At 54.1% G+C, this 20,464-nt stretch overlaps 7 protein-coding genes and 1 non-coding gene across 8 annotated transcripts; 4 read left to right on the plus strand and 4 right to left on the minus strand.

Moving 5' to 3' along the window:
* Positions 1–693: 693 nt before the first annotated feature.
* Positions 694–775, minus strand: TRNAS-CGA (transfer RNA serine (anticodon CGA)). Its single transcript has one exon. It is a non-coding gene; the product is annotated as a tRNA-Ser (tRNA).
* A 2,794-nt stretch (positions 776–3,569) lies between these two features.
* Positions 3,570–4,222, plus strand: LOC142183367 (uncharacterized). Its single transcript, XM_075258431.1, has one exon. The coding sequence runs from the start codon at positions 3,570–3,572 to the stop codon at positions 4,218–4,220; it is 651 nt and encodes a 216-aa protein (XP_075114532.1). The 3' UTR covers positions 4,221–4,222.
* A 1,968-nt stretch (positions 4,223–6,190) lies between these two features.
* Positions 6,191–6,623, minus strand: LOC142183424 (histone H2B type 1-O). Its single transcript, XM_075258507.1, has one exon. The coding sequence runs from the start codon at positions 6,595–6,597 to the stop codon at positions 6,217–6,219; it is 381 nt and encodes a 126-aa protein (XP_075114608.1). The 5' UTR covers positions 6,598–6,623; the 3' UTR covers positions 6,191–6,216.
* Positions 6,624–7,102: 479 nt separating this feature from the next.
* Positions 7,103–7,602, plus strand: LOC142183540 (histone H3). Its single transcript, XM_075258663.1, has one exon. The coding sequence runs from the start codon at positions 7,103–7,105 to the stop codon at positions 7,511–7,513; it is 411 nt and encodes a 136-aa protein (XP_075114764.1). The 3' UTR covers positions 7,514–7,602.
* A 1,328-nt stretch (positions 7,603–8,930) lies between these two features.
* LOC142183249 (histone H2A type 2-B) lies at positions 8,931–9,461 on the minus strand. Its single transcript, XM_075258275.1, has one exon. The coding sequence runs from the start codon at positions 9,431–9,433 to the stop codon at positions 9,041–9,043; it is 393 nt and encodes a 130-aa protein (XP_075114376.1). The 5' UTR covers positions 9,434–9,461; the 3' UTR covers positions 8,931–9,040.
* A 271-nt stretch (positions 9,462–9,732) lies between these two features.
* LOC142183395 (histone H2B type 1-O-like) lies at positions 9,733–10,199 on the plus strand. Its single transcript, XM_075258472.1, has one exon. It carries the CDS (start codon positions 9,762–9,764, stop codon positions 10,140–10,142), a length of 381 nt encoding a protein of 126 aa, XP_075114573.1. The 5' UTR covers positions 9,733–9,761; the 3' UTR covers positions 10,143–10,199.
* Positions 10,200–18,192: 7,993 nt separating this feature from the next.
* LOC142183279 (histone H2A type 2-B) lies at positions 18,193–18,680 on the plus strand. Its single transcript, XM_075258307.1, has one exon. The coding sequence runs from the start codon at positions 18,197–18,199 to the stop codon at positions 18,587–18,589; it is 393 nt and encodes a 130-aa protein (XP_075114408.1). The 5' UTR covers positions 18,193–18,196; the 3' UTR covers positions 18,590–18,680.
* A 644-nt stretch (positions 18,681–19,324) lies between these two features.
* On the minus strand, positions 19,325–19,872 carry LOC142183565 (histone H3). The gene has a single exon (XM_075258693.1). The coding sequence runs from the start codon at positions 19,813–19,815 to the stop codon at positions 19,405–19,407; it is 411 nt and encodes a 136-aa protein (XP_075114794.1). The 5' UTR covers positions 19,816–19,872; the 3' UTR covers positions 19,325–19,404.
* Between the last annotated feature and the right edge of the window lie 592 nt (positions 19,873–20,464).

Raw genomic sequence — 20,464 nt, forward strand, 5'->3', positions numbered from 1 at the left:
CGTTTGTTCATAATGGAACGCAGTTCTGCTGGAATAACTGAGTCGTCCTCGGAGGAATCATCCTCTGCCACCCGCAGGTGTTACAAGGGGGGGGGGGGGAGAGACGAGGAACGGAGCTCAGAGCATGGTCTCCTGGTGAGCTGAGACAAGGTGCAATGTATCCCTTTGAGGGAATCATCCTGCAAAACAAAAAGGAGAGTACAAGCAAGGGAAAAACTATTTACCCAAGCGATGCCCAACCTCACCATCTCCTTGACCCATGCCATCATATCTCTGGGAGAGGGCTCCACAGGTGGAGGACCTCTGCACCCGCGACAACGGGCCCACTCATAGCCTGAAAATAGGCAAGTTATAGGACCAGTAGTACCCCGCAGGGCACAACCTTTCAAGCCGCTACCTACCATCAGGGAGCGGTGTGTCGCAATCGAAGCAGGAAAGATGTTTCCTCTTGGAAGAGGTTTTCCTCCTACCATCCCCAGGAGGGGTAGTAGAGGATGACATATCCTACAGAGAGAGATAATAGACCATGCAACACTGTCACCATGACATCATACCAGCTTTTAAAAAAAAGGGTAAATCTTACCAGGTCCTGTAGACCGGACAGAGAGGTGACTTGGCGCCCAACGTGCGACCCAAACCCACGACCTTGAGATTAAGAGTCTCATGCTCTACCGACTGAGCTAGCCGGGCTGGCGCTGTGAACAGGATCTGAACCTGTGCGGGGAGACCCCATTGGATTTCGAGTCCAAAACCTTAACCACTCGGCCATCACAGCCGGTTCCCAATAAAGTTTGCAAACTGGAAAAGAGTTCAAGATCAATGAACACCACAATCGCACGCCTTCAGCAGATACTGCAGGGAGGTCTCTGACACCAGGCCAGCCAGCCTCTTAATTCTGGCCGGCTGGAAGTGGGCGGAGCCACAATCAAAGCAGGTGAGGCAACCTGCCCAGACAACTAACCCTGTAATCAGGGGTCTGCAAAGATATACATTCCCCCCCACCAAGAGGCCCTTAACACGGGCACTTACCCCCACATCTCCCCGTCTTTTCCGGCCTTTAATAAGGCCTGAATCTTCCCTGAGTGAGCGGCCGCCAGCGCCAGGCCGTTGCCATGGCGCTATGATACTTCCGGCGAAACCGGAAATGCGCGCTTACAGCGGCCGGCGGGGAACAGGATACACAACAGTGTGGTTCCACCCGCCGGCAGTCCACGCGGCCACCAGAGGCGGCATGCGGAGTCCCCGGACTCTCACCAAAATGTCAGGTAAGTCACAAGGAGCAGGGGAAGCGGAGGAGAGGGGGGGCAGGGGGGATAGAGGGGGGTAGCCACACATGGCTAACAAGCACCTTCTCCCCGCAGGGCACAGAAGGTGACAAGAAGAAAACAACCGCTCAGGAGGTGAGTGATCCTGCTGAGCTTCTCAAAGAGGACACAAGTCCTCCCACCTGTCCTCTATCCACACAGGACAGAAAAAAACACGCAGAGGGGAGGTTCTTGTGCCCTCTTATAGGGCCTGCCACGCATTTGATTGGCTAATTAAATATCCGCCTGTCCTACCAGCACACAGGGGCAGAAATACCCCACATTGTGCCGCTGTTGAGGACGACAGGGAACTTGGCTTATAACCACTAGTCTGCTGCCATGTTGGAATTGGTGCCTGTCCCCGGGGCTCTTGCTGTCCACTTTGGCTTATCTGTCTATTGGTGATGGTATGAACTATGTAGAGAATATCACATTGTCCTAAGGAGTATCACAGGATACAGCCCATACCATTGAATCCTCCTGCACCATGTGATGGTACCCAACAGCCCTGCCACTGCGAATGATACATCCTGTCACTGTTTTATGTCCACTAGTTTCAGGGCATGTCTGGCTGAGTAGGGGCAGTGCTGGGAGCTGTGACCACATGTGGCACAATAAGATAGACAGGAGCAAAGATCATATCTGTCTGAATATGGAAATAAAATCAATCAGACCTTTTTCTAGCCTGGCAGAGATTGTCAGCAGGATGTAGTTCTATCGATCTCCAGGCTAATAAGCCGCCCCTCCGATCCATCTGACCCTGAAATCATGGACCTCATCAGTTTATAAAGGGCTCTCAGCTCTGCCCTCTTCCTGGAATCTTCCACCACTGACCCGACCACCTAATGTCCCGCATTAAGCCCAGAGAGAGAGAAATCATACATCTTTTGTGAATACGCCATAACTCCCGGGAATAAAACATATCGGTGTAATGTGCCTAACAAGAGATCCCAAATGCTTTGAGAAGTCGGGGTACGCCAGACCTGCAGCTTCAATGATACTCCATTCCCAGATGCAACCCTTGGGGACACTTGGCCAATATCCAGCATATTTTAGGGTTCCTACATAGTTAGGGTTTCTGGATCATCTGCTGGCGTCTGGATGGTCATAAAAACATAAATATGGCGGAAATGTCATTGATGTCATCATATTTTATTTCCAGTTTTTGGGCAGTCACGCTTTCACACTGACACCTGGAGCTGCTACTTCTGACTGCAATCCCCACACAACGACTTGCTGTATGGCCGTGTGTCTATCTGTAATGTGTCTTACTGTGCTGTTGGTTGTGGATTGTAATTGCCATACAGATCGCACAGGGTCTAAACTGACACATTGAAGCAAAGACAAACTTTTCAATAGTTCATGATGGTAGTGATTGTCAGGTTTGGATCACTATCACCTTGTATGCATCCCATCCTATATAATACGTGTAACTGCAGGAGACTGAAATCACCTCCAGCCATCATCCCATCCTACACGCCTCTGTGCAGACAGCTGTATATACACAATGTCCCCGCTTTTCTATTCTGCCCGGTGTATAGACATTGCTGCAGGGCAGAGCCCCATGAGAAGCGGCCCCCCTGTCTGCAGTGTATATATATATATATATATATATATATATATATATATATATATATATATATATATATATATATATATATATATATATATATATATATATATATATATATGTATCTATCTGATGTGAGGACAGGGAGCCGGCAGTGAGCGGAGCCGCCGCCTGTGTTACCCTCCCCGGCTCTCAGCAGCTCCAGCTTGTCCCCGCATCGTACAATCAGCTTCCTGTAGCATAGAGCTTGTGGTAAAGATCCCGGGGATGGTGACAAGCGCCGGGAATAGAAGGGGGCAGCTCCCGCAGCGGTTTCATCTTCCTGCATAGATAGTGATGGACAGATGTGGGGGTGCTATGGCGGAAATCCCGGGGCCTCCTCTCCGCACCACCCCCGCACCTCCGCCAGTGACGGCCAGGGACTGTTAGGGAGGATGTCGGGGAGTGGGGAGACACGAAGAATGGAAGCTCTCCTGTCCGGTTCTAGCCGGTAATGGGCTCTGATCCCGGGCAGGGAAGCACACGGGGAGAGCGGAGCTTGACTCTGGCCCTGTGCTGAGTGACAGCCAATAGGAGGTGAGGCCGAGGCCGCTCAGCAGCCAATCAGTGCGCACCGCTGTGCATATAAGAGGCGGCGGCTGCTCCGGCCCCAGTGTTTTCCCGTCTAGGAAAGGAATTAGAGCTCGATTCGTATCATGGCAGAAACCGCGCCCGCCGCCGCCGCCGCCGCTCCCCCTCCCGCCGAACCGGCCGCCAAATCCAAGAAGCAGCCGAAGAAAGCAGCCGCAGGGGGCGCCAAGAAGAGCAAGAAATCCTCCGGTCCCACCGTGTCCGAGCTGATCGTCAAAGCCGTGTCCGCCTCCAAGGAGCGCAGTGGGGTGTCTGTGGCCGCCCTGAAGAAGGTGCTGGCTGCTGGCGGCTACGATACAGACAAGAACCGCAGCCGTGTCAAGCTGGGCCTTAAGGCTCTGGTGACCAAGGGAACCCTGATCCAGGTGAAAGGCAGCGGCGCCTCCGGCTCCTTCAAGCTGAACAAGAAGCAGGCGGAGAGTAAGGACAAGGCGGCCAAGAAGAAGCCTGCAGCGGCCAAGCCCAAGAAAGCTGCCGCCAAGAAGCCCGCGGCTAAGTCTCCTAAGAAGGCGCCGACCGCGGCCAAGAGCCCGAAGAAAGCCAAGAAGCCTGCCGCGGCCGCCAAGAAAGCGGCCAAGAGCCCCAAGAAGCCGAAGGCGGCTCCTAAAGCCAAGAAGGTGACGAAGAGCCCGGCTAAGAAGGCGGCCAAGCCCAAAGCTGCCAAGAGTCCGGCTAAGAAGGCTGCTAAAGCCAAGAAGCCCGCGGCTAAGAAATAAGCCCGAGCAGCCCTGTACTTGTCCCACAAAGGCTCTTCTCAGAGCCACCACCTTGTCCCGGCAGAGCTGTATCATCGCTATCTCCCCAGCCAGCGGGGGCGTCATATTAACGGCAATCCTATGACCAGGGCTCCATTCCCGTATCCGCACCGACACATGAGCGGTCACTACAGGGTAACATCCCCGCAGGTTTCTCCAGGTGACCGGTCCAGCGGGGTAGTAATGAGGACTAAAAGCTGAGGCCGCTGAGGGTTTATAGGGGCAGTAATCCAGTAGATTGGCCGCGCATCCTCCTCGTTACTGGCGGGGGCCTCTGTCTGGATAAGGGGGGAGGAGGAGGAGGAATTGTCAGTATGTCTGAGCTACACAATCCCTGCAGTCCCGAATGCAGCCTGATGCCGGGGGTCGCTGCGGTGTACGGCGGGCGGCTGTGTGCGTGCTTGTGGTAGGGGGACAAACGATACATACTCCCAGGTCTGTATCAGATCAGCGGGGAACGAGCCTGGACGCCCGGGAGGTTGTACTGGGAGAGAAGGGGATGAGGCTGGGTGACAAGCGCTCTCAGGGGAGCCCCCGCCTGACACTACTCGTTCCTACACAGGCTGAGGAGGGGGCTCCCCTGAGAGCTCTTGTCACCCAGCCTCATCCCCCTTCTCCCCCAGTACAACCTCCCGGCGTCCAGGCTCGTTCTCCCCTGAGAGCGCACACCGTTATTTCGGGGTCACTTCTGGACCCAGAAACTCGGATCTTTGCTGCCTCCTGTTCAGCGTGTTCTCTTGTATTTATAACGCACTGTCTGTGCTGCAGCTGAATGACTTGTCTGGGGGAGCTCCGGCTCCCAGCAGTAGGTTTGTGATGACACTGGGGCGGGTGGAGAAGGCCGGCAGACGTCCATTGTCTCCGGGGCCGAGCTGAGAGCGGCAGCAGGGACAGGGAGAGGCGGCGAGAACTGTAGGATATGAGCGGGAAAGCTCCGAATCACTAACGGGTGAAAGTTCTGCCAATCAGAGGAGGAAAGCGTGGGAGGGGGAGTGGCTTCAGGACACGCCCCAGAATTGCGTCATCATAGCAGGGTTCTCCTTCTGGTCCGACCACTCTCTATATAAAAAGGCGGCTGTGCGGAGGGACGCTTATTCTAGTCTGTCAGCAGCAGCACAGAAGATGTCCGGTCGCGGTAAAGGAGGGAAAGGTCTCGGCAAGGGCGGTGCCAAGCGGCACAGGAAGGTGCTCCGGGATAACATCCAGGGCATCACCAAGCCTGCCATCCGCCGTCTAGCTCGCAGAGGAGGCGTCAAGCGCATCTCCGGTCTCATCTATGAAGAAACTCGCGGTGTCCTGAAAGTCTTCCTGGAGAACGTCATCCGTGACGCCGTCACCTACACCGAGCACGCCAAGAGGAAGACCGTCACCGCCATGGACGTGGTGTACGCGCTCAAGCGCCAGGGCCGCACTCTCTACGGCTTCGGAGGTTAATTCCGCCGCTCCCCGACTCTCTACTTCATAACCCAAAGGCTCTTCTCAGAGCCGCCACATCCTCCTGAGAACAGAGCTGTCCCCGCCACCCACCTCTCCTCTGCCCTCTAGGGCTGGAGCTGTCGCTGCGGCTACTGTAGGAATACCGGAGAGCGTTGAGATAAACGCTCCTAAGCTTCAGGGAACGTGTGAACAAATGCATAAATCTTAGAGCGTTCCCGTCGCTGTACAGTGTGCACTGCCTAAAGTTTCTCCTTTACTTTGCCGGTGTGCGCAGATATACACACACACACGAGATAGATACGAGGTTATCAGGCGGATAAGTTCCTTCGCCTTGAGGATAATACAAACAGTGCGGTGTAACGTCCATAAATACAATGACAAAACGGATCGGGATAAATAAAGCCTCTGGTCCGGGGAATAAACACCAGAAATGAAGGGCTCAGCAGCTCTAGTGTGGAAGGGGTGGGGGGCTCTTAGAAGAGCCTTTGGGGTGATAGTACAGAGCAGGTGATGGAGCCGATTACTTGGCGCTGGTGTACTTGGTGACGGCCTTGGTGCCCTCGGACACGGCGTGCTTGGCCAACTCTCCGGGCAGCAGCAGGCGCACGGCGGTCTGGATCTCACGGGAGGTGATGGTGGAGCGCTTGTTGTAGTGAGCCAGGCGGGAGGCTTCTCCTGCGATGCGCTCAAAGACGTCGTTGACGAAGGAATTCATGATGCTCATGGCCTTGGAAGAAATGCCGGTGTCGGGGTGGACCTGCTTCAGCACCTTGTACACGTAGATGGCATAGCTCTCCTTCCTGGCCCTCTTACGCTTCTTGCCGTCCTTCTTCTGGGCCTTGGTCACGGCTTTCTTGGAGCCCTTCTTGGGCGCTGGGGCAGACTTGGCGGGATCAGGCATGGTATAACACGGAGATCTCTTTCACACGAGAATGAGAGAAAGTAATGTCTGTGCTCCTCCCAGCGCAGCCCTATTTATAGGCGGGCTATGCAAATGAGCGCCGCTGTCTGCGCTCTGTTCTACTGGACCAGCAAGTCATGTGACCAGTGCCAGCATCATAATCCCCGCCCTCCGCAGCTGATTGGCGCTTCCACCAGGTTTGAATTTCCCTCCGTTTCTCTCCTCAGGTTTACAGGTTCTAATCGCCTCGTTATGTTGCGGGGGGGAACGCCACAGATTGTCCCCTGTGTAGCCTGATGCATGCCGGCGGGGGCTGTACAGCGCCGTGCTGCACGGGGTCTGGGGGAGGGGCATGAGCGCTAATGCTGGACTGTAGAAATAAACCAATGAGATGGAGGGGGCGGGCTTTCCATGAGCCAATGAGGACGAGCCCCGGCTGTATAAATATGTCGCTCTTTCCGCTCCTCAGCTCATATCACCGCTGTGTAACGTCTATACAGAAGCGATGGCAAGAACCAAGCAGACCGCCCGCAAATCCACCGGAGGGAAAGCTCCCCGCAAGCAGCTGGCCACTAAGGCCGCCAGGAAGAGCGCTCCCGCCACCGGCGGAGTGAAGAAGCCTCACCGCTACCGCCCTGGTACAGTCGCTCTGCGTGAAATCCGCCGCTACCAGAAGTCCACCGAGCTGCTGATCCGTAAGCTTCCCTTCCAGCGCCTGGTCCGAGAGATCGCCCAGGACTTCAAGACGGATCTCCGCTTCCAGAGCTCCGCCGTCATGGCCCTGCAGGAAGCTAGCGAGGCTTACCTGGTCGGGCTCTTTGAGGACACCAACCTGTGCGCCATCCACGCCAAGAGGGTCACCATCATGCCCAAAGACATCCAGCTGGCCCGCAGGATTCGTGGGGAGAGGGCTTAAATCTGCCCAGGCACCGTCTGACAACACAAAGGCTCTTCTCAGAGCCACCAAATCCTCCCTCAGACGAGCTGTAGCCGTTGTCTTTCTCCTCTCGGGAGGGGAGAAGAGAAGCCTTCACTGGCTGCTAATAGAGAGGTTACCCTTTCCCTTACAGTCACTGAGTTAGCGATACCTCGTCTCCCTCCTTTGTATGTATAACAGGCACATATGTAACTGCAGCGCCCTCTACAGTAACCTGAGCGCCGCCCCCACTGACTGCTGACTCAATCTTACTTCGCATCAGCAGCAGTGGAGGATGTAATAGACAGGCGGAGGCTTGAAATTCGTGTCCTTTCTCCCTTTGCACCACCTGACGTTGCCGGTTTTCGCGGTCACTGAATGAATGGGAATCTACGATTGAGCGGGAAGATAGACAAAGGTTCGCCCGGATCAGCCCTTTAACGCCCGTTTCATCGGTACTTCTAAACCTGCCACCGTGGGCTGTGCCCTGGCGGGGAGAGAGGATTAGGATGAGCACAGCCATTACTATCCCTAACTGACCCTGCGCCCGCACCACATCTCCCTCCCTCCCTCCTCTCCGTCGCTAGTATGTGCCTACTCCGCGCATCTCTCCCTAGCGCCTTCTACAATGACCTGAGCGCCGCTGAATCTTCTTCAGTTGGGGAGGGTTTGAAATTCGCGCCCATTCTCTCTGCACCACGTGACGCTGCCGGCTCTCGCGCGGGTTGTAACGGTCACTGAATGGGAATTGCAAAACCACCAACCGTGTGAGCGGGGAGATAGACAAAGGTTCACCCGGATCAGCCCGTTTCATCGGCACTTCTAAGCCTGCCACCGTGGGCTGTGCCCTGGCGGGGAGAGAGGATTAGGATGAGCACAGCCATTACTATCCCTAACTGACAAGACCCTGCGCCCGCAACCACATCTCCCTCCCTCCCTCCTCTCCGTACCTAGTATATGCCTACTCCGCACATCCTTCTACAATAACCTGAGCGCCGCCCCAGTCCGCTGCTGAATCTTCTTCAGTTGGAGAGGGCTCAGCTCTGGGGAGGTTTTGAAATTCGCGCCCCTTCTCTCTGCGCCACGTGACGCTGCCGGCTCTCGCGCGGGTTGTAACGGTCACTGCGACTGAGCGGGAATTTCAAAACCACCAACCGTGTGAGCGGGGAGAAAAGACAAAGCGTCACCCGGAGGAGCCGGCGCTCACCTCAGCTTTGTATCAGCGCCCGTCCGTTATATCTAAGCTCCGCTTATACTACCTGCCTGGGAAGAGAGCATTAGCAGATTACCACCAGCCCGACCTGACACAAAACCCCGCGCCCGCACCACATCTCCCTACAGAGTGAATCCTCCTCCCGCTCAGTCACCCCACGGTGCTTCCCTGTAAGGGCCGCCGGTCGGGCCAGGAGTTGGCTTCAGAATAGACGGACAGCCCGTATTGTAGACAGGAGGCAGCTCTGCTGTAGACAAGGTGGTGGCTCTTAGAAGAGCCTTTGCTTGTATAGACGGATGGGGTGGGAGCGGCGCTCACTTGCTCTTGCTGGGCTTGCTGCTCTCGGTCTTCTTGGGCAGCAGCACGGCCTGGATGTTGGGCAGGACGCCTCCCTGGGCGATGGTCACGCCACCCAGCAGTTTGTTCAGCTCCTCGTCATTGCGCACGGCCAGCTGCAGGTGACGGGGGATGATGCGGGTCTTCTTGTTGTCCCGTGCAGCATTACCAGCCAACTCCAGGATCTCAGCGGTCAGATACTCCAGTACGGCCGCCAGGTAGACGGGAGCACCGGCACCAACCCTCTCGGCGTAGTTGCCCTTGCGGAGAAGCCTGTGCACACGACCGACGGGGAACTGAAGCCCCGCCCGGGATGAGCGGGTCTTGGCCTTAGCACGAGCTTTGCCTCCTTGCTTGCCGCGTCCAGACATGGTTCGTGGATCGTCAGTTACTGTAATGTAACAGAGAATATCCTGCCCTGTACCGGCTCCTCCTGCCTTATATATATAGTTCTGCCCCGCCCTCCTGCAACTCTCATTGGACACATCTCAAGCCGCCAATAGAGGCCAGATTTGTGGAACCACCAATAAGCTTCAGCAGGCGGGGCTTGCAAAAGTCACATGATTTGCTGGTCCAGTAGAACAGCGCACAGACAGCGGCGCTCATTTGCATAGCCCGCCTATAAATAGGGCTGCGCTGGGAGGAGCACAGACATTACTTTCTCTCATTCTCGTGTGAAAGAGATCTCCGTGTTATACCATGCCTGATCCCGCCAAGTCTGCCCCAGCGCCCAAGAAGGGCTCCAAGAAAGCCGTGACCAAGGCCCAGAAGAAGGACGGCAAGAAGCGTAAGAGGGCCAGGAAGGAGAGCTATGCCATCTACGTGTACAAGGTGCTGAAGCAGGTCCACCCCGACACCGGTATCTCCTCCAAGGCCATGGTCGTCATGAATTCCTTCGTCAACGACATCTTCGAGCGCATCGCAGGAGAAGCCTCCCGCCTGGCTCACTACAACAAGCGCTCCACCATCACCTCCCGGGAGATCCAGACCGCCGTGCGCCTGCTGCTGCCCGGAGAGTTGGCCAAGCACGCCGTGTCCGAGGGCACCAAGGCCGTCACCAAGTACACCAGCGCCAAGTAATCGGCTCCATCACCTGCTCTGTACTATCACCCCAAAGGCTCTTCTAAGAGCCCCCCACCCCTTCCACACTAGAGCTGCTGAGCCCTCCATTTCTGGCTTCTTGCTGCTGCTGCTGCACGTGTTTCTACCCAGAACCTTTCTTTCCAGCTATTTTCTTGTACTTGCTAGACTTACTATACACCCAAAGAGAAGCTCTAATCTCCGGCTTGCTACATTGACATCTCTACGAGGTGCAGTGCTCTCTGCACGCACCTGCGATTGGAGGGTTAAACTAAGCTGCTACTTATCGGCCCGAGCTGCCGGCAGGGGGGGTTACACTGCAGAGCCGCAGTAGGACTACTTCTAGGGACCTGTTCACAAAGCTTAGATTCCGAAGGTTTGGAGCGTTTTCTTCTTCTACTCTCTCCAGTATTCCAGCAGTGATGACATTACAGCCTACAGGAGGCGTCTGCAGCCCCAGCCCTACAAGGCAGAGGAGAGGTGGGTGGCGGGGACAGCTCTGTTCTCAGGAGGATGTGGCGGCTCTGAGAAGAGCCTTTGGGTTATGAAGTAGAGAGTCGGGGAGCGGCGGAATTAGCCTCCGAAGCCGTAGAGAGTGCGGCCCTGGCGCTTGAGCGCGTACACCACGTCCATGGCGGTGACGGTCTTCCTCTTGGCGTGCTCGGTGTAGGTGACGGCGTCACGGATGACGTTCTCCAGGAAGACTTTCAGGACACCGCGAGTTTCCTCATAGATGAGACCGGAGATGCGCTTGACGCCTCCTCTGCGAGCTAGACGGCGGATGGCAGGCTTGGTGATGCCCTGGATGTTATCCCGGAGCACCTTCCTGTGCCGCTTGGCACCGCCCTTGCCGAGACCTTTCCCTCCTTTACCGCGACCGGACATCTTCTGTGCTGCTGACAGACTAGAATAAGCGTCCCTCCGCACAGCCGCCTTTTTATATAGAGAGTGGTCGGACCAGAAGGAGAACCCTGCTTTGATGACGTAATTCTTCGGCGTGACTCCTACAAGCCCCTCCTCTGTCTCGCGCAGATTGGCTGACATAAGACAATGGATCACTTTGAATTTCCCGCTCATTCTCCCATTGCCGAGGGTCAGCGGTCAGCGGCTCCTTCTAGCCGGCCTACTAGATAACATGCAGGGCGCTGTTCTCACTGCTCCAGACCTTCTTCTCTGTCAATAGGACTATTGTATTCCGGAGCCGCACCCCCTCCTCCCCGGATCTAATTCTTCTCCCGGCTGCGGTATCTCCTCTCTGCCCCCTATGGGCATCCTTGTGTAATCGCCGCGAGGCTGCAGTTATAGTGAACCCCGGGTGCGGGCTGTGCAGTTCCACGCTGATCCAGATGGGGGCGCGGGGAACAAACGGCACAGCTCGGGAGACCCTGTATATACGGATCCCAGCCAGCAGGTGGCGCACAGATACTACATAGGACGGTTACCGGGGCTCTAATTCTGTCGTTAGACGATCGTCTTTAACCCTTTCCCGCCAATGGCATTTTTTGTTTTTTTCGTTTTTGACTCCCCTCCTTCTAAACCCCATAACTATTTTATTTCTCCGCTCCCAGAGCCATATGAGGTCTTAATTTTTGTGGGACAAATGTTTCTTCCTGATGCCACCATTAATTATTCTATATAATATACTGGGAAGCAGGAAAAACCATCAGAATGGGGTGGATTTGAAGAAAAAATGCATTTCTGTGACTTTCTTACGGGCTTTGGTTTTACGGCGTTCACTGTGCAGCCAAAATGATCTGTCCCCTGTATTCTGTGTTTCGGTACGGTTCCAGGGATACCAAATTTATACGGTTTTATTTAAATTTCGACCCCTTAAAAAAAAAATCCAAGACTGTGTTTTATTTTGTTTTTTCTAAAAGTCGCCATATTCCGACAGCCGTAACTTTTTTATACGTCCGTGTACAGGGATGTGTAGGGCGTCTTTTTTTGCGGGGTCGGGTGTACTCTTTAGTTCTACCATTTTCGGGAAATGTTATTGCTTTGATCACTTTTTATTCAAATTTTTATCAGAATCCCACCCCATGCATGGGACCTTGATGGGACTTGGAAGCACTGTAATTGACCGTCTGCTTCACCCCAAGTGTGAGAAGAAGCTATCGCAGGTCCTTCCTTCCGACCGCGACCAGGCTGTATAATCTACATCAAACCAAGCGAAGAGCACTCTGCGCAGAGAACTAAATGACTATGAATGTCCTCCTTCTTTCTTCTCTGTTCCTTAGCTGCCATGGACTCCTAGTATATCTTTCTCAGCATATGTGTGTCTACTTCTGTAATATATTACTGTGTATTATCCTGTATCTGTATTACTATGCAGCTGAAACATACTGAAATTTCCCCACTGTGGGACTATTAAAGGATTATCTTATCTCTTATCTTATCTTATACTCCCTGTGTGTATACACTAGCTAGGCCAGTCCTGTTATAGTCCTTATTATATAATCCACAAGATACAGGTATTTCTGTGAGTATCTGTATTCTGCCCTTTACTTACAATAGACAGAGTAGGCCGTTCCGTGATTGGCTATATTTCAACACGTGACCTTCCGACAATGAAGTAGTCGACAACATACTATGTTAAAACCCATAAGAAGTAGGCATTTTTGTGATTGGCTACATTCAATCTATTTATTATAGATAAAGTAGGCCGCTTTGTGATTGGCCACATCTTAACACGTGACTTTTTGATAATGAAGCAGTAGATAATTCCATCATCTTAAAACCCATAAGAAGTAGGCATCTCTGTGATTGGCCAGTTTATCTCTATATACATCATGGATGAAAGTAGGCCACTCCATGATTGGCCATATGATATCATGTGACCTTTGTTAAACTACTTAGTGGCCATCCACAGTAAAAACCCATAGGGAATAGGCGACCCTGTGATTGGCTACAGTCATCTTCATATACAACGTGGACAAAAGGAGGCTGTCATGGGATTGGCTACATAACAACATGTGACCCTCTGACAATCTAGTAGTGGGCATTCCACTATGGCAAGACTCATAGGAAGTAGGCAAATCTGTGATTGGCTGGTTCAACTCTATATACACTATGGGCTAAGGTAGGCCAGTCTGCTATTGGCCACATAACAACATGTGATCTTTTGCAAACTAAGCACAAGCACCCTTCTATAGTAAAAATCCATAGAAAATAGGCAACTCTGTGATTGGCTACAGTCACTCCTATATACACTATGGACAAAAGTAGGCTGTCTTGGGATTGGCTATATAACAACACATGATCGATCTTGCTCTTGGATACATAAGTTCTCCTTCAGGTCCGATGCCATTTCCCATGTCACTTAAATAGTAGGCAGTCCCCCTATTGGCTGTTAGGACCTTCATAGACTATAGTGGGATATGTAGGCTCACATATGTGCCGTGGTTATAGAAGATGTCTGAGTGACCAATCATATTTGTCCACATGTTTTCTTTCAAGTCCGCCATCGATATAAAATAGGGGCGGAGCTTAAGATGGGCCGCTCTATTCTGATTGGCTCCAAACTTTAAAAGCACACGGCCACATCTATACAGTATTTTTCTATTAACATACATCCCTATTTTATAAACTAGCCACTATATATATATATATATATATATATATATATATATATATATATATATATATATACAGAAACATAACTTATTCATTACACATTGATCATTTCAGTATCATTTTAAACATTTTAATTACAAATGCTGCCGGCCATGTTTTCAGTAAAATGTCATTCTTTTATTATTGTTTCTGACTATTTGATTGTGATCATTATTGCTATTACTTTATTATATGTTTGTTTTGTGTTTTTCTGGATGGGAAATGTGACAATGTAGAGTGGCTGGATTCTTGCTCCGTGTCGGTGTCGTCTCTCCGCACACGCATGTAATATGACCATATTGACTTATGAACTCTTCTGGCAAATTTTGCATCCTGGAAAGAGATAAATTAGGATATATAATTAGGAAAGAAAGATAAGCAATTTTGTTATTGAAAACTTTATTTCTGTTTGTTCTTTATCTTCTTTTCTCTGACTGGTGACCACTTCCGCTATTATGCAGTAGGCAGGTACTTCCGGACATATGCACATCCTAGTTCTTTTAGTATATAAGTTCTCATTGAAGAGTTGCCAACATGCCATGATTAAGGTGCTTCGGCACTGAAACGCGTCGGCGTTAAACACTACCACCTCTGTACATGGACTACATTACTCTGAGATGTCCGAATTTTTAATGTGAAAAATAAAAGCGAAGTTTTAATCTAATCTCCCGACACAAGAGTTCTGGCTGCTGGATCCTTTTTTCTTTACTGCATCATTGCGGCTCCGACCGGAGGGAGTCTTTTACCTGACAATCCGTGAGGACTCTCCAGGAGAACACCGGAAATATGGAACTGGAAGGCAACAATTTTTCTCTTTTCATTTTGGACACTGCTCAAAAACTATCTTACTATTAAGGGGCTGAATGCATACCATATTTGTTTGCAGTCCTGTTATACTCCCTGCGTGTATACACTAGCTGGGCCGGTCCCGTCACGCTCCCCGTGTGTATACACTAGCTGGGCCAGTCCCGTTACGCTCCCCGTGTGTATACACTAGCTGGGCCAGTCCCGTTACGCTCCCCGTGTGTATACACTAGCTGGGCCAGTCCCGTTACGCTCCCTGCGTGTATACACTAGCTGGGCCGGTCCCGTCACGCTCCCCGTGTGTATACACTAGCTGGGCCGGTCCCGTTACGCTCCCTGCGTGTATACACTAGCTGGGCCAGTCCCGTTACGCTCCCTGTGTGTATACACTAGCTGGGTCGGTCCCGTCACACTCCCTGCGTGTATACACTAGCTGGGCCAGTCCCGTCACACTCCCCGCGTGTATACACTAGCTGGGCCAGTCCCGTTACGCTCCCTGCGTGTATACACTAGCTAGGCCAGTCCCGTCACACTCCCCGCGTGTATACACTAGCTGGGCCAGTCCCGTCACACTCCCCGCGTGTATACACTAGCTGGGCCAGTCCCGTTATACTGCCTGCGTGTATACACTAGCTGGGCCGGTCCCGTTACGCTCCCTGCGTGTACACACTAGCTGGGCCGGTCCCGTCACGCTCCCTGCGTGTATACACTAGCTGGGCCGGTCCCGTCGCGCTCCCTGCGTGTATACACTAGCTGGACCGGTCCCGTTACGCTCCCTGCGTGTATACACTAGCTGGGCCGGTCCCGTCGCGCTCCCTGCGTGTATACACTAGCTGGGCCGGTCCCGTTACGCTCCCTGCGTGTATACACTAGCTGGGCCGGTCCCGTCGCGCTCCCTGCGTGTATACACTAGCTGGGCCAGTCCCGTTATATTCCCTGTGTGTATACACTAGCTGGGCCGGTCCCGTTAAGCTCCCTGCGTGTATACACTAGCTGGGCCGGTCCCGTTACGCTCCCTGCGTGTACACACTAGCTGGGCCGGTCCCGTTACGCTCCCCGTGTGTATACACTAGCTGGGCCAGTCCCGTTATACTCCCCGCGTGTATACACTAGCTGGGCCGGTCCCGTTATACTCCCCGCGTGTATACACTAGCTAGGCCAGTCCCGTTATACTCCCTGTGTGTATACACTAGCTAGGCCAGTCCCGTTATACTCCCTGTGTGTATACACTAGCTGGGCCAGTCCCGTTATACTCCCTGTGTGTATACACTAGCTGGGCCGGTCCCGTCACGCTCCCCGTGTGTATACACTAGCTGGGCCGGTCCCGTTACGCTCCCTGTGTGTATACACTAGCTGGGCCGGTCCCGTTACGCTCCCCGCGTGTATACATTAGCTGGGCCAGTCCCGTCACACTCCCCACGTGTATACACTAGCTGGGCCGGTCCCGTCACGCTCCCCGTGTGTATACACTAGCTGGGCCAGTCCCGTTACGCTCCCCGTGTGTATACACTAGCTGGGCCAGTCCCGTTACGCTCCCTGCGTGTATACACTAGCTGGGCCGGTCCCGTTACGCTCCCCGTGTGTATACACTAGCTGGGCCGGTCCCGTCACGCTCCCCGTGTGTATACACTAGCTGGGCCGGTCCCGTTACGCTCCCTGCGTGTATACACTAGCTGGGCCAGTCCCGTTACGCTCCCTGTGTGTATACACTAGCTGGGTCGGTCCCGTCACACTCCCTGCGTGTATACACTAGCTGGGCCAGTCCCGTCACACTCCCCGCGTGTATACACTAGCTGGGCCAGTCCCGTTACGCTCCCTGCGTGTATACACTAGCTAGGCCAGTCCCGTCACACTCCCCGCGTGTATACACTAGCTGGGCCAGTCCCGTTATACTGCCTGCGTGTATACACTAGCTGGGCCAGTCCCGTTACGCTCCCTGCGTGTATACACTAGCTAGGCCAGTCCCGTCACACTCCCCGCGTGTATACACTAGCTGGGCCAGTCCCGTTATACTGCCTGCGTGTATACACTAGCTGGGCCAGTCCCGTTACGCTCCCTGCGTGTATACACTAGCTAGGCCAGTCCCGTCACACTCCCCGCGTGTATACACTAGCTGGGCCAGTCCCGTCACACTCCCCGCGTGTATACACTAGCTGGGCCAGTCCCGTTATACTGCCTGCGTGTATACACTAGCTGGGCCGGTCCCGTTACGCTCCCTGCGTGTACACACTAGCTGGGCCGGTCCCGTCACGCTCCCTGCGTGTATACACTAGCTGGGCCGGTCCCGTTACGCTCCCTGCGTGTATACACTAGCTGGACCGGTCCCGTTACGCTCCCTGCGTGTATACACTAGCTGGGCCGGTCCCGTCACGCTCCCTGCGTGTATACACTAGCTGGGCCGGTCCCGTCGCGCTCCCTGCGTGTATACACTAGCTGGACCGGTCCCGTTACGCTCCCTGCGTGTATACACTAGCTGGGCCGGTCCCGTCGCGCTCCCTGCGTGTATACACTAGCTGGGCCAGTCCCGTTATATTCCCTGTGTGTATACACTAGCTGGGCCGGTCCCGTTAAGCTCCCTGCGTGTATACACTAGCTGGGCCGGTCCCGTTACGCTCCCTGCGTGTACACACTAGCTGGGCCGGTCCCGTTACGCTCCCCGTGTGTATACACTAGCTGGGCCGGTCCCGTTACGCTCCCCGTGTGTATACACTAGCTGGGCCAGTCCCGTTATATTCCCTGTGTGTATACACTAGCTGGGCCGGTCCCGTTACGCTCCCTGCGTGTATACACTAGCTGGGCCAGTCCTGTTATATTCCCTGTGTGTATACACTAGCTGGGCCGGTCCCGTCGCGCTCCCTGCGTGTATACACTAGCTGGGCCAGTCCTGTTATATTCCCTGTGTGTATACACTAGCTGGGCCGATCCCGTTACGCTCCCTGCGTGTATACACTAGCTGGGCCAGTCCTGTTGGCGCCTAAATCTGACAATCCTCATTCTATACACTAGCGGACCTGAAAGAGAACAAGGACAGTGGAGTCGTCTCCTATTGGCTGAAGCCATCTATCTCGGCGCTGATTGGCTGACCTCACAACTGTTCGGCATTTGGAATGTCCCGCTTATTGTACGTGACCGGCTCACACACGTAACAATCGTACAGCGCGTGTCTTATCCCGATATATTGTGATAGGTTTGCGCATGTCACTGATGCAGATTGTCAGCTTTGGCGGCCACATACAGCTCAGTGTGAATTAGGCCATAGATCTGTAGCCTCGGTCACTATAACGAGCAGTAAATACCGGATAAATCTGGACTAGAGGCGCCGAAACACAAGCGGGAGTTCTGGCGGGATCCCCTCACCATTCATTCAATGGAATTTCAAATAGACAACGCAATGACGTCACCGGCGTCTTCATGAAGGCGGAGCCAGCTGATCCTAAATGTCCAATCCTGTAAGTGCTCGGCGATTACGTCACAACAACGATGTTCCTCCTGATTGGTGCTATTTCAATGCCATAGAGCCTCATTGATTGGCTTGGATAACAACCAATCACTGGCGCCGGCTGCTTGTCCTTGCGGGTATAAATGAGGAGGCGGCCTAAGCGCTGGAGCTTCACGGAGATTCACTCGTAAGAAGAAGGATGTCTGGACGCGGCAAGCAAGGAGGCAAAGCTCGTGCTAAGGCCAAGACCCGCTCATCCCGGGCGGGGCTTCAGTTCCCCGTCGGTCGTGTGCACAGGCTTCTCCGCAAGGGCAACTACGCCGAGAGGGTTGGTGCTGGTGCTCCCGTCTACCTGGCGGCCGTACTGGAGTATCTGACCGCTGAGATCCTGGAGTTGGCTGGTAATGCTGCACGGGACAACAAGAAGACCCGCATCATCCCCCGTCACCTGCAGCTGGCCGTGCGCAATGACGAGGAGCTGAACAAACTGCTGGGTGGCGTGACCATCGCCCAGGGAGGCGTCCTGCCCAACATCCAGGCCGTGCTGCTGCCCAAGAAGACCGAGAGCAGCAAGCCCAGCAAGAGCAAGTGAGCGCCGCTCCCACCCCATCCGTCTATACAAGCAAAGGCTCTTCTAAGAGCCACCACCTTGTCTACAGCAGAGCTGCCTCCTGTCTACAATACGGGCTGTCCGTCTATTCTGAAGCCAACTCCTGGCCAGACCGGCGGCCCTTACAGGGAAGCACCGTGGGGTGACTGAGCGGGAGGAGGATTCACTCTGTAGGGAGATGTGGTGCGGGCGCGGGGTTTTGTGTCAGGTCGGGCTGGTGGTAATACTCTCCGCCGGGGCAGGTTTAGGAGAAGCTGCGATGAAACGGTATGTGAAGGGCTGATACAAAGCTTCTACCGCAGGATCCGGCGCTCACCTCCGCTTTATCTCCTCTCACACGGTTGGTGATTTTGAAAATCGCCGATTTCTATTCTGTGACCGTTACAAGCAGCGCGAGAGCCGGCAGCGTCACGTGGTGCAGAGGGAGAAAGCGCGCGAATTTCAAACACTCAATAACGCTCAGCATTTCCCCTCATGACACTGTCAGTTACATCCTCCGCTCCTCAGAAGGGAGACTGAGCGGAAGAGTCAGCAACACATCGGGGCAGCAGCGGTGAGGTTACTGTAGAGGGCGCTGCAGATAGATATGTATCATTATATATAAGGGAGGGAGGGAGCGAGACCCGGTGCCGCTACTCAGTGACTGTAAGGGAAAGGGTAACCTCTCTATTAGCAGCCAGTGAAGGCTTCTCTTCTCCCCTCCCGAGAGGAGAAAGACAACGGCTACAGCTCGTCTGAGGGAGGATTTGGTGGCTCTGAGAAGAGCCTTTGTGTTGTCAGACGGTGCCTGGGCAGATTTAAGCCCTCTCCCCACGAATCCTGCGGGCCAGCTGGATGTCTTTGGGCATGATGGTGACCCTCTTGGCGTGGATGGCGCACAGGTTGGTGTCCTCAAAGAGCCCGACCAGGTAAGCCTCGCTAGCTTCCTGCAGGGCCATGACGGCGGAGCTCTGGAAGCGGAGATCCGTCTTGAAGTCCTGGGCGATCTCTCGGACCAGGCGCTGGAAGGGAAGCTTACGGATCAGCAGCTCAGTGGACTTCTGGTAGCGGCGGATTTCACGCAGAGCGACTGTACCAGGGCGGTAGCGGTGAGGCTTCTTCACTCCGCCGGTGGCGGGAGCGCTCTTCCTGGCGGCCTTAGTGGCCAGCTGCTTGCGGGGAGCTTTCCCTCCGGTGGATTTGCGGGCGGTCTGCTTGGTTCTGGCCATCGCTTCTGTATAGACGTTACACAGCGGTGATATGAGCTGAGGAGCGGAAAGAGCGACATATTTATACAGCCGGGGCTCGTCCTCATTGGCTCATGGAAAGCCCGCCCCCTCCATCCCATTGGCCCAGGATTAGCTCTCATGCCCCTCCCCCTGCCCGAGCCCTGATCCTGTGCCGGGGAGTCACCTCTGCACTGCCGGCCTCACATCGCATCACAGCCGCAGCTTGTATCCTGGTGTGTATGTGTGTGCGGTACCGCTGGCTATGTGACCAGTCAGTGCGGCCAATAAGTGGCGCCATATCACCCCCGTGTGGCCACTGCAGAGAACCGCACACTCCGAATAAGAACCGCAACCGGATCCAACTGCTGAACAAGAGGGAAACACGATCCCAATGCGGAACAGCGGCATTGCATGGCTAGAACCGCTTTGGGGTAACGCCCTGGTCTGCACGCTGGTAATAGCCGCGAGGCTGCCGCTTCTGTCATGTGGACTGCAGCAGTCTATGAATAGTGAACCCCGGGTGCGGGCTGTGCAGTTCCACGCTGATCCAGATGGGGGCGCGGGGAACAAACGGCACAGCTCGGGAGACCCTGTATATACGGATCCCAGCCAGCAGGTGGCGCACAGATACTACATAGGACGGTTACCG

This window comes from Leptodactylus fuscus, chromosome 10 (genome assembly GCF_031893055.1).
Source record: "Leptodactylus fuscus isolate aLepFus1 chromosome 10, aLepFus1.hap2, whole genome shotgun sequence".
Taxonomy (NCBI): domain Eukaryota; kingdom Metazoa; phylum Chordata; class Amphibia; order Anura; family Leptodactylidae; genus Leptodactylus; species Leptodactylus fuscus.